At 46.8% G+C, this 19,540-nt stretch overlaps 1 protein-coding gene across 3 annotated transcripts in view; it reads right to left on the bottom strand.

The window, feature by feature from the left end:
* Positions 1-5,138: 5,138 nt before the first annotated feature.
* ACER1 (alkaline ceramidase 1) overlaps positions 5,139-19,540 on the bottom strand; it is a 57,275-nt gene continuing 42,873 nt past the window's right edge. For 2 of the 3 annotated variants that reach the window (XM_010806925.4, NM_001434959.1), the window contains 5 exons: positions 14,323-14,437; positions 14,103-14,244; positions 12,724-12,861; positions 9,703-9,840; positions 5,139-9,238 (listed from right to left, as the gene is read on the bottom strand). In XM_010806925.4, the coding sequence (XP_010805227.1) occupies positions 9,070-9,238; positions 9,703-9,840; positions 12,724-12,861; positions 14,103-14,244; positions 14,323-14,401 (666 nt within the window). In that variant the 5' untranslated portion in view covers positions 14,402-14,437 and the 3' untranslated portion in view covers positions 5,139-9,069. The remainder of the gene's footprint in view (positions 9,239-9,702; positions 9,841-12,723; positions 12,862-14,102; positions 14,245-14,322; positions 14,438-19,540) is intronic. The other variant, XM_010806926.4, reaches the window with a different exon arrangement.

Raw genomic sequence — 19,540 nt, 5'->3', positions numbered from 1 at the left:
CTGCCGTATAAAAAACCACCCTACACTGAGTGACTTGGAACAACACTAAACATTTATTGTTGGGACCCAGTCACCTTCAGAGATTTGGGTCTCATTCATTTGAAGTAAGAAAGGGCCAGGTCACCCATCCCCCTTTTTGGAAATTCAGCTGAGGATCCTCTTGTGCAGACTGGGTTAAGAATTACTGAGTTGCAGTTAATAACACTTTTGTTGTTATTGTATCTAATTTTTGTGATTGTTTTTTATCTGTTTGACAAAGGACTTCTGGAAGTGACACATTGTTTCCTATTTACATCAGTGTGAGTGAAGGGAGTAGATTTAAAGAAAAACTTAAAGCAAATAGTAATTTGAGCAGAATGCATGATTGATAACCCATTGGCTCAGTGAGTCAAGAATCCACTTGCAATGCAAGAGACACAGGAGACTCAGGTTCGATCCTTTGGTCAGGAAGATCCCCTGAGGGAGGAAAATGGCAACCCATTTCAGTATTCTTGCCTGAAAAATCCCATGGACAGAGGAGCCTGGCAGGCTACAGTCCATAGGGTCACAGAGATTCAGATACGACTGAGCAACTACGCATGCATGCATGATTGACACACGTTATCCAGATGTTACAAGCATCTGCAATTTGCGCAAGGCTTGGCATATCTCTGCCCCTCACGGAGAAGGCAACGGCACCCCACTCCAGTACTCTTGCCTGGAAAATCCTATGGACAGAGGAGCCTGGTGGGCTGCAGTCCATGGGGTCATTAAGAGTCTGACACTACTGAGCGACTTCACTTTCACTTCTCATTTTCATGCATTGGAGACAGAAATGGCAACCCACTCCAGTGTTCTTGCCTGGAGAATCCCAGGGACAGGGGAGCCTGGTGGGCTGCCGTCTATGAGGTCTCACAGAGTCGGACACGACTGAAGCGACTTAGCAGCAGTAGCAGCATGACGTGAACTCACTGAGGCTGAATGAAGAACCTCTCCAACACAACTCACTTATCACTCCAGGAAGTTGGTGCCAGCTGTTGGTTCTTCTCCATGTGGGCTCCTGCACATGGTGGCTTGGGATTCCTCACAGCATGGTGGTGGCTGGGTTCCAAGAGTGGGTATCCCCCCCTGCCAAATAACAGACAGCTGCATTGCCTTGGATGAACTAGCCTCAGAAGTCACATGGAGGCACTTCCACCATACTCTAAGCCCACCCACATTCCAAGGCTCCTTCATGAGACTTCCCTGGTGGTCCAGTGGCTAAGGCTCCACGCTCCCAATGCAGGGGGCCCAGGTTCAATCCCTGGTCAGGAAACTAGATCCTACATGCTGTAACAAAAGAGTTTGCATGCCACAACTAAAGATCCCACATGCTACAACGAAGATCGAAAATCCCATGTGCTGCAAGTAAGACCTCGTGTAGCCAAATAAATAAAAATAAGTACTTAAAAAAGGACTCCTTCATAGATGAGCGTAAAGGTTATGGCTATAAACTTTTTCCAAAGGGTTGGAAAAAGACATGACTGAAGTGACTTAGCACAGCAGTCAGATAGTTGACTTACAATATTAGTTTCAGATGTATAACATAGTGATTCAATATTTTTATAGATTATACTCCATATAAGACTATGATAAAATATTGGCTATATTCTCTGTGCTATATATTACATCCTTGTAATTTTTTTTACATCTAGTAGCTTGTACCTCTTAATTCCCTTCACCTATTTTGGCCCTCCTCACCTTCCTTCTGGTAACCACCAATTTTTTACTTGCATCTCTGCCCTCTTCCAACATGTCTTTAAAATCAGCTGGGTAAACAACAAGCTCCTATTGTATAGTAGAGATTCAATATATTGTGATAAGCCATAATGGAAAACAAATTTTAAAAGAATGTGTATGTATATATATGTGTGTGTGTGTGTGTATGTTTAACTGAATCATTTTTATATAGCAGAAATTAACACAACATTATGCTGCTGCTGCTGTGTCACTTCAGTCATGTCCAACTCTGTGCGACCCCATAGATGGCAGCCCACCAGGCTCCCCTGTCCCTGGGATTCTCCAGGCAAGAACACTGGAGTGGGTTGCCATTGCCTTCTCCAATGCATGAAAGTGAAAAGTGAAAGTGAAGTCGCTCAGTCGTGTCAGACTCTTATCGACCCCATGGACTGCAGCCCACCAGGTTCCTCCGTCCATGGTTTTTCCAGGCAAGAGTACTGGAGTGGGGTGCCATTGCCTTCTTCGAACACAACATTATAAATCACCTGTATTTCAATTAAAAATTTTTTTAAAAAATCAGCTGGAGATTCTATGTGCAGACTGGGTTAAGAATCACTGAGCTGCAGTTAATAACTTTTTGTTGTTACTGTATCTAGTTTTATGGTTATTTTGTATCTGTGACAAATGACTTTTGGAAGTGACACAATGTTTCCTGTGCAAATACAACAGTGTGAGCCAAGGGAGTAGCTCTAAAGAAACAAAAAGCAGATAGCAATTTGAGCATTTGGCAGCATGCATGACTGATATATGTCATTCAGACTTGTTACAAAGAGTGAGATGGAAGCAGGAGTCCCAGGAGTAAAATGTAACCTTTTGAAAGTGGTGAGTTTGGGCTCCATCTGTAACTGAACTGCTGTACTAGGTCTCTATCGCCCTCTAGTGTTCCAGTTTACTTGCACCCAAAGGGAGTGCTTGGTATTAATTACACTACCTTTCTTTGACCTTTCAGGCGGTTCAGCCCTCCCAGACTTTTTTTGGAAGCCTCTTTCTGGCCTCCTGCCCAGAGACCAACTACTACAGAATGCTTCCTGTACCTCCCAGTTTCCTGCCAGCCACAAATGTGCGCACAGCCACTCACAGCAATACTGAACAAGACCAAGCTGGAGCAGAGTCCAATGGGGATGCCGGAGACCTACCCTAGATTCATTTCAAATCAGAGCTAAAGCTAAAAAAGCTAAGTCACTTCAGTCATGTCCAACTCTGTGCGACCCCATAGACGGCAGCCCACCAGGCTCCCCCGTCCCTGGGATTCTCCAGGCAAGAACACTGGAGTGGGTTGCCATTTCCTTCTCCAATGCATGAAAGTGAAAAGTGAAAGTGAAGTCACTCAGTCGTGTCCGACTCTTAGCGACCCCATGGACTGCGGCCTACCAGACTCCTCGGTCCATGGGATTTTCCAGGCAAGAGTACTGGAGTGGGGTGCCATTGCCTTCAAATCAGAGCAGACCTTAAATGTCACACTGAGGCACTTGGCTCTTATTCTATAGGCAATGGGGAGCCATGAATGGTTTTGTGTGTGTGCGTTAGTCACTTAGTCATGTCTAACTCTTTGTGACCCCATGAACTCTAGCCTGCCAGGCTCCTCTGTCCACGGGATTCTCCAGGCAAGAATACTGGAGTGGGTTGCCACTTCCTTCTCCAAGGGATCTTCCTGACCCGGGGATCAAACCCAGGCCTCCTGCATTGCAGGCAGATTCTTTACCAGCTGAGCTATACAGAAGTGCCATGAATGGTTCTGGAGCAGACCAAAATTATGTGCAACAAGGTGTTTCCCCAGAAAAGGGTGCTACACTGGACGTGTGCAATTTTTTCTCTCTTAGCATCATTCTTCTTTAAAATTTATTTATTTATTGGCTACACTGGGTCTTCATTGCTGAGCTTTCTCTAGTTGCAGTAAGTGGGGGCTACTCTTCATTGCAACCTGTGGGCTTCTCATTGTGGTGGCTTCTCTTCTTGCAGAGCTCAGGCTGTAGGTGCCTGGGCTTTGATAGTTGCAGCCCAGGGGCTCAGTAGTTGCAGCTCCCAGGTTCAAGAGCACAGGTTTGGTAGTTGTGGTGCACAGACTTAGTTTCTCCATGATATGTGGAGTCTTCCTAGATCAGGGATTGAACCCATGTCCCCTACATTGGCAGGCGAACTCAACCATTTGACTACCAGGGAAGCCCCTCTCCTTTTTATTTCTCCCTGGCAACAGTCCTCGATCCGAGGGCTCCCCCTGGGGGCCAATATGAATGTGTGTGTGTTTTTAAATGGCAGCCCCTCTGGAGGATGCCAACTCATGACAGGCAAGGGCTTAATACTGGATTTCAACTCGTACTCATCCCCTCTTCCCCCCAGATCAGAGTCATAGTCAGATCGAGGCTTCCCTCCCTCTGCAGAGGAAGCACGTGCCCAAGTCTGGCTAATCAAACAGCTGCATCCTTCTGGCTACTGGAATTAATTGGGGCGGGGGGGAGCGGGGACATGACCTAACACCAGCCAAGACTTTAGTAAATTTTAACTGAGGTGAAATTTACCTAACCTAAAATTAATCATCAACTATACTTAAGTGTACAATTCAAAAGCAACTAGAGCCTTACCAATGTTGTATAACCATCATCTCTATCTAGTTTTCCAAGACATAGTCTTGACCCCAAAAGGAAACCCTATACCTATGAGCACTCACTCCCCATTTCCTCCTCTCAGCCCCCGTGTGCATGTGTGCTAAGTCACTTTAGTTGTGTCCGACTCTTTGTGAATCCATAGACTGTAGCCTGTCAGGCTCTTCTGTCCATGGCATTCTCCAGGCAAGAATACTGGAGTGGGTTGCCATGCCTTCCTCTAGGGGATCGTCCCCACCCAAGGACTGAATCCGAGTCTCATGTCTCCTGCATTGGCAGGCAGGTTCTTCACCACGAGTGTCACCTGGGATGCCCCCTCTCAGCTCCTAGCAATCACTAATCTGATTGATTTTTTCCCTTATGGATTTGCCTGTTCTAGACATTTCACATACATGAAATCATAGAATATATGCCCATTGGTGTCTGGCTTTTCACTGAGTGTAATGTTGTCAAGCTTCATCCACATCGTATCCTGTGTCAGTGCTTCATTCCTTTTTAAGGCAGAATGATAGCCCATTGTATGGATATACTACTTTTGTTTATTCATTGATTAACATTTTGGTAATTTCCACTTTTTGGCTCTTATCAATAGTGCTGTAATGCTATTTACAATAGCTAGAACATGGAAGCGACCTAGATGTTCGTCAACAGATGAATTGATAAAGTTGTGGCGCATATATACAACAGAACATTACTCAGCCGTAAAAAGGAATGAATTTTAGTCAGTTCTAGTGAGGTGAATGAACCTAGAGCCTGTTATAGAGTGAAGTAAGTCAAAAGGAGAGATACATACTGTATATTAATGCACATATATGGAGCCTAGCAAGATGGTACTGATGAACCCATTTGCAGGGCAGAATAGAGACACAGGCATAGAGAACAGACTTGTGGGCACGGGGCAGGGGGGAGGCGAGGGCTGGACAAACAGAGAGCAGCGTGGAAACGTACACATTGCCGTGTGTAAAATAGGTCACTGGTGAGAAGTTGCTGTATCACACACTCTAACAACCTGGAGGGGTGAGATAGGGTTGGGGGTGGGAGGGTTCAAGAGGGAGGGGATGTATGTATACTTATGGCTGATTCAAGTTGCTGTATGGAAGAAACCAATACAACATGGTAAAGTAATTATCTTCCAGTTAAATTTTTTAAAAGAGAATAATATATATAACTGAATTATTTGCTATACAGCAGAAATCAACAAAACATTGTAAATCAACTATACTTGAATAAAATTAATTTTTTAAAAAGAAAAAAATGGTGCTGCAATGAACATTTCTGTACAAATATTTCTTTGGATACCTGTTTTCAGTTCTTTGGTCTATATGCCTAGGAGTGGAATTGCTGGATCACATAGTGACTCTGTTTAACTTGTTAAGGAGCTGGTAAACTCTTTTCCACTGTGTGGTACCATTTTACATTCCTACAAGCAACCCACAAGGGTTCCAATTTCTCCACGTTCTCATCAGCACTTACCTCCTGGCTTAAGAAAAAAATTATGGCCAATTTAGTGGATGTAAAATGATATTCATGGTTTTGATTTGCATTTTCCTACTAGACTAATGATGTTGAGTATCTTTTCATGTGTTCTTGGAGCTTCAGTGTATACTTCTCATCTAGGAAGGCTATAAACCTGGCATTGCTTGCAGCCACTTCCCACCCATGGGGTGCTCCAGGATAGAGAAGCTCAGCCATGGTGACATCATTTGAAGCCTGAAAGTGAAAGTGTTAGTCACTCAGTCATGTCCCACTCTTTGCGTCCCCATGGACTGTCACCTGCCAGGCTCCTCTGTCCTTGGGATTCTCCAGGCAAGATTACTGGAGTGCGTTGCCATTCCCTTCTCCAGGGGAATCTTCCTGACCCCAGGATCGAATCTGGGTCTCCCTCATTGCAGGCAGATTCTTTACTGTCTGAGCCAACAGTAAAGCCTAGATCCAGCCGTACCTGCAGTCTGATCTCTAACTTCAAAAGTGTATGTGCTGATTATCATTTTGTCATTCCAGCCAGCTAGAGCTGAACATTTTGTCCTTTGCCACCACGAGTCCTCCGTAATGGAGATGGGGGCTTGCCAAGGCCCCATGGTGAGTTAGAATTACAAACTGGATGATTCACTGGTCCTCCTTCCTACCTATTCACTGCCTCCGTGCCCCAAGAGGAGGCTGTATGGAGTGGTCAGCAGGAGACAGAATCTGCGGACAAATCATGGCCACGCATTTATAGATAGAGACAAGGGGAGTAGGAAATGGATGCTTTTCTATGACACATGTGATTCCCTCCTGCCCAGAATGGTCTTGCCCAGCTCTAGGTATGGCTGGTTCCCTCCTCACTGAGGGCTCAGCTGGAAAGTGCACTTCCCAACTGATCACCCATATGAAAGGGCATGATCTTTGAGAACATCACTGTGCTTTATCTTTTTCACCCATCCGTGACTGCAGTTGCCTCTTTTATATTCATCTAATGTGTGCCTCCTCATGAGGGCAGGTTCTTTGCATGTCTTTGTTGTCTTATATGAGGACTGGTGTCAAACATATAGTAGGAATTCAGTATACAGTTGTTGAAGAGATGAATGAATGACTGAAGGAAGGAAGGAATGAACAGGTGGGGAAATAGATGAATGGAAGGGTGATTGAATGAATTGGACGGATAAGTGAAAAGATGGCTGAATATGGATGGATGGATGAAGGATGGTTAACAGTTCAATACATGGATGGATGTAAGAATAATGATTAATGGATGGTGAAAAGATGGCTATATGGTTGCATGAAGTGGATAAGTAGATGGATGAATGAAGGATGGTTAACAGTTGGATACAGGAATAGATGTAAGAATAATGGACGATGGAAGGATGAATAATAAATACATGGATGGATGGATGAATGGACAGATAAAGGATGAGTAGATGGGTGGATGTTTGCCAGACCCCATTCTAAGAACTTTACATATGTTATCTTGTTTTATCTACACAGAAATCTAAGGAAGGAAGGAATGCTTTACAGCCAAGGTCCTTGAACTTCAGAGGTAGAGGGGGAAAAAAACCACTTCCCTCAGAAAATACAAATAGGAAAGTCCAAGGAAAGTGAAGTCGCTCAGTCATGTCTGACTCTTTGTGACCCCATGGACTGTAGCCTACCAGGCTCCTCCCTCCATGGGATTCTCCAGGCAAGAGTACTGGAGTGGGTTGCCATTTCCTTCTCCAGGGGATCTTCCTGACCCAGGGATCGAAAGTCCAAGGAAAGTGAAGTCGCTCAGTCATGTCTGACTCTTTGTGACCCCATGGACTGTAGCCTACCAGGCTCCTCCCTCCATGGGATTCTCCAGGCAAGAGTACTGGAGTGGGTTGCCATTTCCTTCTCCAGGGGATCTTCCTGACCCAGGGATCGAACCCGGGTCTCCCGCAGTCCGGGCAGATGCTTTAACCTCTGAGCCACCAGGGAAGCCCAATGGTGGAGCAAAATTCAAATTTACATCTGCCTGACTCCAAGGCCTGAGTTCTTAACCACCATGGAAACCACCCTCCTCCCTCTGTCCTCTCATTTCAAGAGCCTGTACCAGCCACCACGGGCTTCCCTGGTACCAACAGCTAAAGAATCTGCCTGCAATGCAGGAGACCCCAGTTCGATTCCTGGGTTGGGAAGATCCCCTGGAGAAGGGATAGGCTACCTAGTCCAGTATTCATGGGCTTCCCTGGTTGCTCAGATGGTAAAGTATCCACCTGCAATGAGAGAGACCTGGGTTTGACCCCTGGGTTGGGAAGATCCCCTGGAGGAGGGCATGGCAACCCACTCCAGTATTCTTGCCTGGAGATTGCCATGGACAGAGGGGCCTGGTGGGCTACAGTCCATGGCGTCAGGAAGAGTTGGACACAACTGAGTGACTAAGCACAGCACACGGAAAGCAGCCACCACAGCTCTTGTCCTGATGCACGTGCCCCGACAGCACCCACGTCACCCAGTCCAGGCCTCCGTGAGGCTCCAGCGCTACCAGCCCCGTAAGTCCGTGGGAGCACATGTGAGCATGTGAGGATCCCTGAGGTCTCTGCATGCACATGAAGTCACTTCAGTCCTGTTCAAACTCTTTGAGACCCCATGGACTGTAACCCTCCAGGCTCCTCTTGTCCATGGGATTTCCTAGGCAAGAATACTGGAGTGGGTTGCCATTCCTTCTCAAGGGGATCTTCCTGACGCAGGGGATAGAACCTGCATCTTTTACGTCTCCTGCATTGGCAGACAGATTCTTTACCACTAGCACACATGCTTGAGTGTAAGGTGACCAGAAAACATGTCCATTCTCTAGGATGCCTCCCAAGTATCAGTGACCTTGCACAGCCAAAGACAGGTCTGAAAAGTCTCACAGTGACCACCACTGTTTATACAATGCCCAGGGACCAAGCCCCAGCCTGAGGTCATTCCCAGTGGCTGCCACAGAAGCACAGTGGCTCAGTGATCCAGCCCCACCAGGTCGTGTGAAACAGTAAACCTGGAAGAGGAAGTGAAAGAGGATGGGGGCGGGTCATGGAGGGGAGCTCCAGGGTTATCACACTGCAGCACAGAGAGGTCATTAAGTCCATCCCCTGCCTCGGAATGGGGGCACGGAGGACCAGGATGAAGGGGAGAGGGAGCCGGAGGGCAGAACTGTGTCTCTTGGTCTCCCAATTCAGGCCGCTGTCCTGGGTGGGTGCATAGATGTCGGGTGATCAAGAAGCCCTGCTGGACCTCAGCAGCTCTTGTGGTCATCACCCATCTCCACGTAGGGCAGCCCCATGGGCCAAGTGTCCCGAGGCCAGTAGCGGACTTTGAGGGTTTTGTTCGGCATCTCGTATTCGGAATCCACCAGAGCCAGGATGACCATGCCGTAGGGGAAGGTGAAGCTGATGAGTACATGCCTGGGTGACAAGGTGGAGAGGGGGAAAAGATGCCCCAGCAGTCAGCTTGATGGCCCCAGCCCCACCTCTCCTGACCTTTCCTGGATCCTGGCCATCAAAAGGGATCTCCTGACCACACACCCCCAAGACATACACACACATCCCAGTATCTGTGCCTGCCCCTGCTTCCCCCAGGACCTGCTCCAAGCTCTGGAATCTGAGATTTTCTGCTTCTAGGACCCAAGTGAAAGCATTAGTTGCTCAGTCATGTCTGATTCTGTAACGCCATGGATTGTAGCCTGCCAGGCTCCTCTGTCCATGGAATTCTCCAGGCAAGAATACTGGAGCAGGTTGCCAAGCCCTTCTCTAGGGAATCTTCCTGACCCAGGGAGTGAACCCAGGTCTTCCACATTGCAGGTGGATTCTTTACTGTCTGAGCCACCAGGGAAGCCCCTAGAGCCCAAGACCATAGGGTAAATGCTTACCAGATGCTGTGCAGGTAGGAGAAATTAATCCATTGCCAGAAACTGCAAAGCAGGCGGTCACTGATCCAGCTAGTAAAGGCGAGAGCCCATATAACTGTGGAGACCTCAATCAGATGCTGGAGCTCCTTATTTTTGGTCCTAGGGAGGGAAGAAGGGAGATCAAAGCCTGACTCAGCTAGCAGATCCCCAGGGGACTGATGGGAAATTCCTCCATTTCAGGAGAGGAGGCTCAGAGGAGGGAAGGATCAAGGGGCAAGGTGGGGGAGGGGCCAGACCCATGCTAACATGTGGGGACCGCTTACAAGATACTGGGTCCTCACAGCAATGCTATTGTTCCCATTTTGTGGATGAGAAAACTGAGGCACGTGAGATTAAGTATGCCCAGACCCCACCCCAAGGTTACACAGCCAGTATGTGGGGTCTGAATCAGGTTTATCAGAATACAGAAGCTGCAACCAACAAGCCCTTCTGTGTTTGTGCTTTGGGGTATAAGTGTATGTGCACCTGTGAGCTGGTGCATGGGAATTTATGTCCACGTGGCTCTGAGAATACGTGTGTAAGTGTGTGGGAGGGTGTCCCATGTCATGGGACAACTCAGGATTAGAATATGTGTTTCCCCAACCACAGAACTAACCCAATGTCTCTTGGGAAAGAGCTTATGAGAGATTAATGAGGCAATAACTCCTTCATGGGTAAAAGCGCAAGCCCTGCCTGCTATCCTAAAAGAGGACAGTCTAAACACCAAAACAAAACAAAACCACACCTAAGAATTGGTAAAATTTGAGTACAGATGGTAAAGAATCTGCCTGCCAATGCAGGAGACACAGGTTCAGTCCCTGAGTTGGGAAGATTGCCTGGAGAAGGAAACGGCAACCCACTTCAGTATTCTTGCCTGGGAGAATTCCATGGACAGAGGAATCTGGTGGGCTATAGCCCGTGGGGTCGCAGAGAGTCGGACATGACTGAGTGATTTAGCATGCACACACACACGTAATTACACAAGATGCTGCCTCTGGGGGAGGTGGGGAGAATCTGGGTGAAGGGTACACAGGACTCTGTGTACTATTTTTGCAGCTTGCTCTGAGCCTGTAATTATTTCAAAATAAAAAGTTAAAAATATAGCATAGTGACTGCAATGGATTGAAACACTTCAGAGATAAATGTCCATGAGTTCATAATGCTTTAAAAAAAACTCTCATGGGTCCTTACCAGAGATGGCTAAGGCACCAACTTGTTGCTCTGGAAATTAATTTTTAAAAGGGAAAGAATTAACGCCCTATCCTGTCTTTCCTGTCCAAACTGTATTTCAAGATTGATGAGCAAACATTCTTCTGTCTGGATGAATGGACTCCAGATAATTAATGCAGAAGGAATAATAGAATCTGAAAATCACACTTTTGCACCCTCTAAGGAGACCACGGGTGGAGACAGCATGAAATGGCTGCTGAAATCATTAGGGGAAAGGGCTGTAGAAAACTTTATAATGAGGGATCTGGATGACACCATCTGAATCCACAGATCAAACAAAATGGCACTAAATGTAGGACGACCACTCATCATGAGGTCTTAATGGGCTGGAACAAATGACACCCAGTGCCACACATGAAGTGAAAAAAAAGTTAAAGCTAAAACTAGATCTATTAATTTACAGAGGGAAAAAAAGGAATCAGGTTGGAAGACACCACAGGAAGCAGTTGGCCAAATCCAAAATTCAGGATGTACTACAGGACAAATCTTTGAGCTTCTGTTATCAAACCAGAGGCATGAAGAAAGAGGGAGGGAGGAAAGGACTGCTATAAAAGAAGGAAGACCTGAGGGACTGCGTTTGTCTTCTGATTTAAACAAGACCAAGCACAAGAAGACGTCTTTGGGAAACTGAGGAAAGGTCAGTGCAAACTGGGTATTATTTTTAGATGCTATTCTAAGGAAGCATCTTCCATTCACCTCTCTAGATCCTGTGCTACCTTTTTCCACCCAGCCCTGAGCCTCAAGGGCTGGCTGGGTATGGGGTGGGGGAGCTGAGTTATGTGGACCTGGAAATAAATATTCCAATAATACCCTTCCTCCACCATTTGATTCCTTGCTGGGGCTCCCCATTGGTCAACCCAACTGGAAACCATTGACCTACCCAACTGGAAGCCATTGGCCAACCCAAATGAAAACCATTGGCCATCCCAACTGGAAACTGTTGGCCAACCCAACTGGAAATCATTGACTTACCCAATTGGAAGCCCACACAACCTCCCTCTGGGATTGGCTCAGGTAGGACTGTAACCAACAACTGGAGGTCACAGCTCTGGCCAAGAAGACTCTCTCTGCTACCTCTCTCCTTCCAGATTCTTGCAATCATTCCTTTCCATCACTCCCCATCCCAGGTCTCCTGATGAGCATGGAGTCCCACTGGTACTAACGGAGGGATTCTAAATGATCTCTAGTGATGTTCCCACAGTCTGCCCTCTCCTTTGTAAGCAACCCTTTTATATAACTCTCTTTAAATGGCCCCATTTGGGAGTTCCTTCTCTAGCCTGCCAAGACCTAGCATGGGTTAAAAATGATAATTTTTTTATCAGGAGAGTGAAACCCTGAACAATTAATGGGTGACATTATATGAAATCTAGGGGGTTAGAGAATGCAGGTTGGGGACTTCCCTGGTTGCCCAGTGGTTAGGACTCTGAGCTTCCAATGCAAGGGGTGCAGGTTCCATTCTTAGCTGGGGAACTAAGATCCTACATGCCATGTGGCCAAGAAGAAGAAAAAAGGAACACAGGTTGGTAACATGCTGTTGGGGCTGGTTAGTGGGCACATGGAGATTTATGATACAATGCTCTCCACTTGTATGTGTATTTGGCAGTTTTCAGAGAAGAAGGACAAACTCTGCCTTAGGTTTCAAATCCTGGTCCTGCCCCTAGCTGGTGAATGATTCTGGGGAAGGGAACATGGTGAGGTTTTTCTTTGGGGGGGGGTGTGGTTCTTGGAAGAGAAAGGGGTGCCACCTCTCTGGGCACCTGCAGTCACACCCACTTCTTATACTCCTGGACCACGATGTAGATAATGTGCAAGCCAATGGCGTTTAGGGCATATGCGTTGATCGTGGGCCTCAGGAAGGACAGGAAGGTACTGACCAGGCTGATGATGATGATCAGTGAGCTGTACCGAGACCTGGAGGAAGAGAAGGGCTCAGCTGTGGCAGGGGCAGACAGGGGGAGGGTGGTTGAGGGGTATTCCTGTGGGGTTTGGGTAGTCACACGGAAATCTCATGGCTGAGATGGATGAGAAAAGGGAAGGGGTTCTGAGAAGTCCCACTGAGCTCAGAAGACGGTCTTAAGACTCCCAGGTGGGCTCAGTCAAAAAGGTCAGATGAGGGTCCCAAGGCCCAGGTAAATTCAGGCAAGAGTCTCAGGTGAGCCAGGTGGGATTAAGGAAGGAGCACCAGGGGTCCCAGAAACTATTAGGAGAGAAGTCCTGAAGGCTTGAGCTTCCCCAGTGGCTCAGTGGTAAAGAACCCACCTGCCAATGCAGGAGACCCGGGTTCCATCCCTGGTTCAGGAATATCCCCTGGAGAAGGAAATGGCAACCCACTCCAGTATTCTTGCCCAGAGAATCCCATGGGCAGAGGAGCCTGGCGGGCTACAGTCCATGAGGTCACAAAGAATTGGACACGACTGAGTGACTAAAGAGCAGCAACAGCCTGGAAGGCTCAAGTGGGTCAGATAGGGTCAGGAGAGAGATTCAGATGGGTCTCAAGTCAACAAAAAGGGGACCCAAGAGGATCCAACGAAAGACGCCAGAGAGACCAGGTGACAGACTCAGGGAAGAGGTCTTGGGCCCCAGGTAAGCTTAGGCATGGGGTCCTGGGATGCTTTGGAGAAGAAAATGGCAACCCACTCCAGTGTTCTTGCCTGGAGAACCCCATGGACAGAGGAACCTGGTGGACTACAGTCCATAGGGTCGCAAAGAGTCAGACACAACTGAGCACGCACTCGCCTGGGACCCCAAAGTAGGCTCAGAAAGGCTCTGGAGAAGGTCTCAACTCTCCAGGTGGGATAAAAGGAAGAATAAGCAGGTGGGTAAGGGGACAACAGAGGACGAGATGGTTGGATGGCATCACCAATTCAAAGGACGTGAGTCTGAGCAAACCCCAGGAGATGGTGAAAGTCAGGGAAGCCTGGGGGGCTGCAGTCCATGGGGTCACAAAGAGTCAGAAATGACTGAGTGACTGAACAACAACCAGGGGAGGACTTCCAGGGTCCCAAGTATGCTCAGAAGGAGGGTGCCTGAAAGTCCGGATAGGTCAGGCAGGGTCAGGAAAAAGTCCTGGTGTGTTGAGGGGAGGGATTCCAAAGGGTCTGAAGGATAGGTGGGCTCCAGTAGGATTGACAGAGGGCCCGCCCCTGCCCAACCTGTTCTGCCCTAGAAAGGCGGGGAAATAGCAGCGGGGCAACCATATGCTGTAGCCGCTGGCCAGCAGCCACAGGATAGCGATCTCATCCAGCATCTGGCCCAGGAAGCTGAGCGTCATGTGAAAGTACATGGAGAACAGTCCTGGAGGGAGAGACAAAGGCAGGTGATCAAGGGTGTTGTCCCTCTTGCCCCCCACCCTGTCCCAATGTCCCCACCTACCTGTGACTGTGAAGAGAACGAACAGCACGTAAAGGTAGCGGGAGCGTTGCTGGATGTATGGGCGCATCAGAAATGTCATGAGGGGCCCAAAGATGAAGAAGGTGACATTGCTGAACTGGAGAAGGAGGGGAAAGCATAGTGAGGGGCTGTCAGACAGAGGAGGCTGAGCTCGGTCACCCTCAGTCATTATCCATCTGGTCAGCAGCCGTCTCTCAGGCAGTGAACCGACCCAGGGTCTATCCATCTTCCAGCGGACCAGTCAACCACTCATTGGTAGATCCATTACTCCATCCATTACTCTGTGGGCTCCTTAATTCATTCAATGCACATGGTGAAGACTATCTACTTACATTTTCCTTTTGGCAACAGTGTCCCCCAAGTTTGAGCTGGGCATTCAACTACTCAACTCAAGACTACATTCCCCAGCCTTCCTTGCAGCTCACTGTGGCCTTGTGACCTGCTCTAGCCCACAGGACAGGGCTGTAAATGAATCTATCAATATAACTTCCAGGTCAGTTCTTGAGAAGCTTGCCTGCTTGCAAGTTCTTGAGGCTTGCTCTCTACTTCCTATGGACTGAAATGCAAACATAGTGGTCATGAACTGGCCTTGGCCTAGTGACTCACTTCTAAAAAATAGCCTGAAGGGACTTGCCTGGCAGTCCAGTGCTTAAGAATCCACCTTGCAATGCAGGGGGTTTCCTTGGTAAATCTGTCTGCAATACAGGAGACCTGGGTTCAATCCCTGGGTTGGGAAGATCCCCTGGAGAAGGGAATGGCTACCCACTCCAGTATTCTGGCCTGGAGAATTCCATGGACAGAGGAACCTGTCAGGCTACAGTCCATGGAGTTGTGAAAGAATCAGACAGGACTGAGCAATTAATACTTTTCACTTGCAATGCAGGGGACATAGGTTCAATTCCTAGTCAAGGAACTCAAATCCCATATGCAGTTAAGCCCCCACATCTACTGAGCCTGCACACCACAACTAGAGAGTCCATGTGCTTCAACAAAAGATCCTGCATGCCAGAACTAAGACTGTGACTAAAACTCAACTCAGCCAAATAAATAAGTACTAAAAAAGAAAAGAAATACAGGGAGCAGGGACTTCTCTAGTGGTCCAGTGGCTAAGACTCTGAGTTCCCAATGTAGGGGGTCCGAGTTCTATCCTTGGTCAGGGAACTAGATTCCATTTGCCACAGCTAAAGATTCCTCATGCTGAAACTAAGACCTGAAGCAGCCAAATTAAAAAAAAAAAAAAAAACAGAGCACAGTGGTGGGTATGGGGAAAATCATTCACCTGATACAAGGTCAACATCTATAGCCTAGGTCCTGGTCACCTGTACAGGTTCCCAAGACAGGAGCCCTCCTGATTCCAGGAGAACCCAAAGCTCTCCTGGGACAATGATGGATCAGCCCAAAGGTCACCATTTAAGAACCCAGCCTTGGCAAACTGGTTTCCCAGCGCATGGTCCCACCTACGTCCTTGTTTTCCATGTCAAAGTCTCTGATGTTTATCAACGGACAAGGTCAAACACATCTCCAGGAGGGCCACCCAGTTCACAGAAGCTCCCCTAGAACACAGAGATCGCCCCACCCCCAACTTGCCCTGTCTATATCACGAAACCCTACCCACTGGAATAGATACCCCTGCCAAAGCAGGATACCAGACTTTCTCCTTTAGGAATCTGAAACTTGGAGCAGGCACAAAGCCTGGGAGTCACCAAGATGGAGTTGCATCATTGACAACTCTCTACAGAGGCTCTGGGATATTGTTATGATACTTGAGATGTGACAACTATTTTGCCACCCATGAGAAGACAAGGCTGAGGAAAAAAAAAAAAGCGAATGCTTGAGGACAGTATTTGCACATCTGCTGAATCCTGCAGACCTACTGTGGGTCCCAGCCTTCCTAAAACAACTCATCTTTCCATTTTTTAACACATCTCACTATCTTTCCAATATTCTCTCTTTCCCCCTCTTGTTTGTTTCTTTGTTTTTGTTTTTGCTTAAGCTAGTTTTTTTTTTTTTAATTGAAGTATAGCTGATTTACAATGTTGTGTTAAATTCAGGTGTACAGCAAAGTGATTCAATTATACATATATTTGTTCTTTTTCAGATTCTTTTCTATTATAGGTAATTACAAAATTCTGAATGTGATTTCCTGTGCTATACAGTAGGTCTTTATTGATCTATTTTATATAGGAGTAGTTTGTATCTGTTAACCCCAAGCTCCTGGTGTATCCATCCTCTTTGGTAACCATAAATTTGTTTTCTTTGTGAGTGTTTTGTAAATAAATTCATTTGTATTATTTTTTAGATTCCACATGTAAGTGACATCATGATATTTGTCTCTGTCTGACTTACTTCACTTAGTATGATAATCTCTAGGTCCATCCATGTTGCTGAAAATGGCAAAGTTTCATTCTTTTTTAAAATTTTATTTATTTATGGCTGTGCTGGGTCTCCAATGCTGTGTGCAATGGGGGCTAGTTGCGGTGAATAGAGGCTGCTCTTCAATACAGTGCACAAGCTGCTCGTTGCAGTGGCTTCTCTTGTTGCTGAGCACAGGCTCTAGGTGTGTGGGGACTTTAGTAGCTGCAGCACATGGGCTTAGCTGTGCCATGGCATGAGGGATCTTAGTTCCCTGATCTGGGGTCGAACCCACATCCCCTGCATTGGCAGGCAGACTCTTAACCACTAGACCACCAGGAAGTCCTGTTTCATTTGTTTTTATGGCTGAGTAGTACTCCATTGTATATATGTTCCACATCTTCTTTACGCAGTCATCAAAGGACATTTAGGTTGTCTCCATGTCTTGGCCATTGTAACAATGCTGCTATGAACACAGAGGTGCATGCATCTTTAATTAGTGTTTTTATCTTTTCCAGATATATGCCCAGGAGTGGTAAGGTAGCTCTCTACAGGCTGAGCCCCATGAATCCAGCAGCAGTGGTATATTAGCTAGGGTTCTTTCGTAGCAAGCAACAGAAAGTGATTCTGATGAACTTAAACTATAAATATAAACTGTGTGTGTGTGCACGTGTGTGGTTACTTATTTAATTGACCAAATTATTTATTCATGTATTTGTTCTTTCATTCATTTATTACAAGGAGCTCGGTAATGAAAGGAATTGCAGAGAACAAGAAAACCAGAACCAGGAATAGCTTTGGCCCTTTAATAGACAATCTCTCCAGGGGGCAATATTGGGTACGAATGAAAACAACTGTATTCAGTCCTTCTGTGCAGGCCCAAACTTCAAATTCCAGAGAGTGGGGATGTCCCTGGCGGTCCAGTGGTTAAGAATCCACCTTGCAATGCAGGGGAAGCAGGTTCAGTTCCTGATTGGGAAACTAAGATCCCATGTGCCACACAGCAACTAAGCCCACGCGCCACAACCACTGAGCCCATGTGTCACAGCCGCAGAGTCCATGAGCTGCAACAGGAGATCCCACGTGCTACCACTAAGACCTGACATAGCCGAATTAAAAAAAAAAAGTCTGGAGAGTGTAGCCTGGGCCACATCTGATCCTTGGAGGAGACTACTTTGAGTGACCATCCCACCAAGACCATAACCAGGTAGCTGATGAAAGGGAAATGGAGCCATGGATACTGAATGGGCAAAAACCCCACACAAATCTGACGTCCCCTCCATCTTCAGCCACATGCAAGCCCTTAGGGAAACCAAGCGTGCCTGAAGATACTGAGCCATCCAGCCTCCCAAATTCTTAAGCCTCCACTTAGAACACATCTGTGATTCCCATACATCAAATCCAGATTCTTTAACTTGGCTTACACATTCCCTCTGTAACTACCTTTCCCCACCTTCAACAATACAGTCTGGGTGGAAAGAATAACTCAGCTCCTCCAAAGGAGTCTTACTTTACTTCTTACCTCCTTGAGTTTGCACAGACTCTTCCCACTGCCTGTAAGGCTCTCATTCCCATGTAGCCCTCTTTGCCAGCCCAACTACTGTGCATTTAGCCTGGGGATTGCTTTCTTCCTAAAGCCTTCCTAAGCTTACAGGGCAGGGTCAGGGTGGTCTTCCTTTGTGTCTCATGCAGTCCCATATTTCTGACCCTGGTCTTGCTGTTCTAGAACTATCTGGGTCTCCTGCTACATCTAGTCTTGAGAATAGGGATTGTGGCTTCCACCTTCTCCCTTATAACCTCAGGAGCCAGAATACAGTACAAAAAAGTCTTACTGAATGACCCAGATAACCACGATGGCGTGGAGTCAAACACCCTACAGTGTGAAGCAAGTGGGCCTTAGGAAGCATTACTATGAACGAAGCTAGTAGCGGTGATGGAACTCCAGGTGAGCTATTTTAAATCCTAAAATATGCTGGTGTTAAAGTGCTGCACTCAGTATGTCAGCAAATTTGGAAAACTCAGCAGTGGCCACAGGACTGGAAAAGGTCAATTTTCATTCCAATCCCAAAGAAGGGCAATGCCAAAGAATGTTTAAACAACTGTACAATTGCACTCATTTCACATGCTAGCAAGGTTATGCCCAAAATCCTTTGAGCTAGGTTTCAGCAATACATGAACCTAGAACTTCCACATGTACACGTTAGGTTTAGAAGAGGCAGAGGAATCAGAGATCAAATTGCCAACACCTGTTGGATCACAGAGAAAGCAAGGGAATACCAAAAAAAATCTACTTCTGCTTCACTGACTATGCAAAAGCCTTTGTGTGGATCACAACAAATGCAAAAATTCTTAAAGAGGTGGGAATACCAGACCACTTTACCTGTCTCCTGAGAAACCTGTATGTGGGTCAAGAAGCAACAGTCACAACCTTACATGGAACAACTGACTGGTTCAAAATTGGGAAAGGAGTATGACAAGACTGTATATTGTCACCCTGCTTATTTAACCTCTATGCAGATTTCACCATGCAAAATGCGGGGCTGGACGAATCACAAGCTGGAATCAAGACTGATGGGAGAAGCAGCAACAACCTCAGATATGCACATAATACCATTCTGATACCAAAAACTGAAGAGGAACTAAACAGCTTCTTTTTTATAAAAAAAATTATGTATTTATTTATGGCTGTGCTGGATCTTTGCTGCTGCTTCTGGGCTCTTTCTCTAGTTGTGGTGCCTGGGCTTCTCACTGCAGTGGCTTGTCTTGTTGCAAAGCAAGGGCTCCAAGCTCGGGCTTCAGTAGTTGTGGTGTGTAGGCTTCCAGGGTCTAGAGCACAGGCTCAACAGTT

The sequence above is a fragment of the Bos taurus genome, chromosome 7, assembly GCF_002263795.3.
Source record: "Bos taurus isolate L1 Dominette 01449 registration number 42190680 breed Hereford chromosome 7, ARS-UCD2.0, whole genome shotgun sequence".
NCBI classification, from domain to species: Eukaryota; Metazoa; Chordata; class Mammalia; order Artiodactyla; family Bovidae; genus Bos; species Bos taurus.
This window is presented reverse-complemented; position numbering and strand designations above follow the sequence as displayed.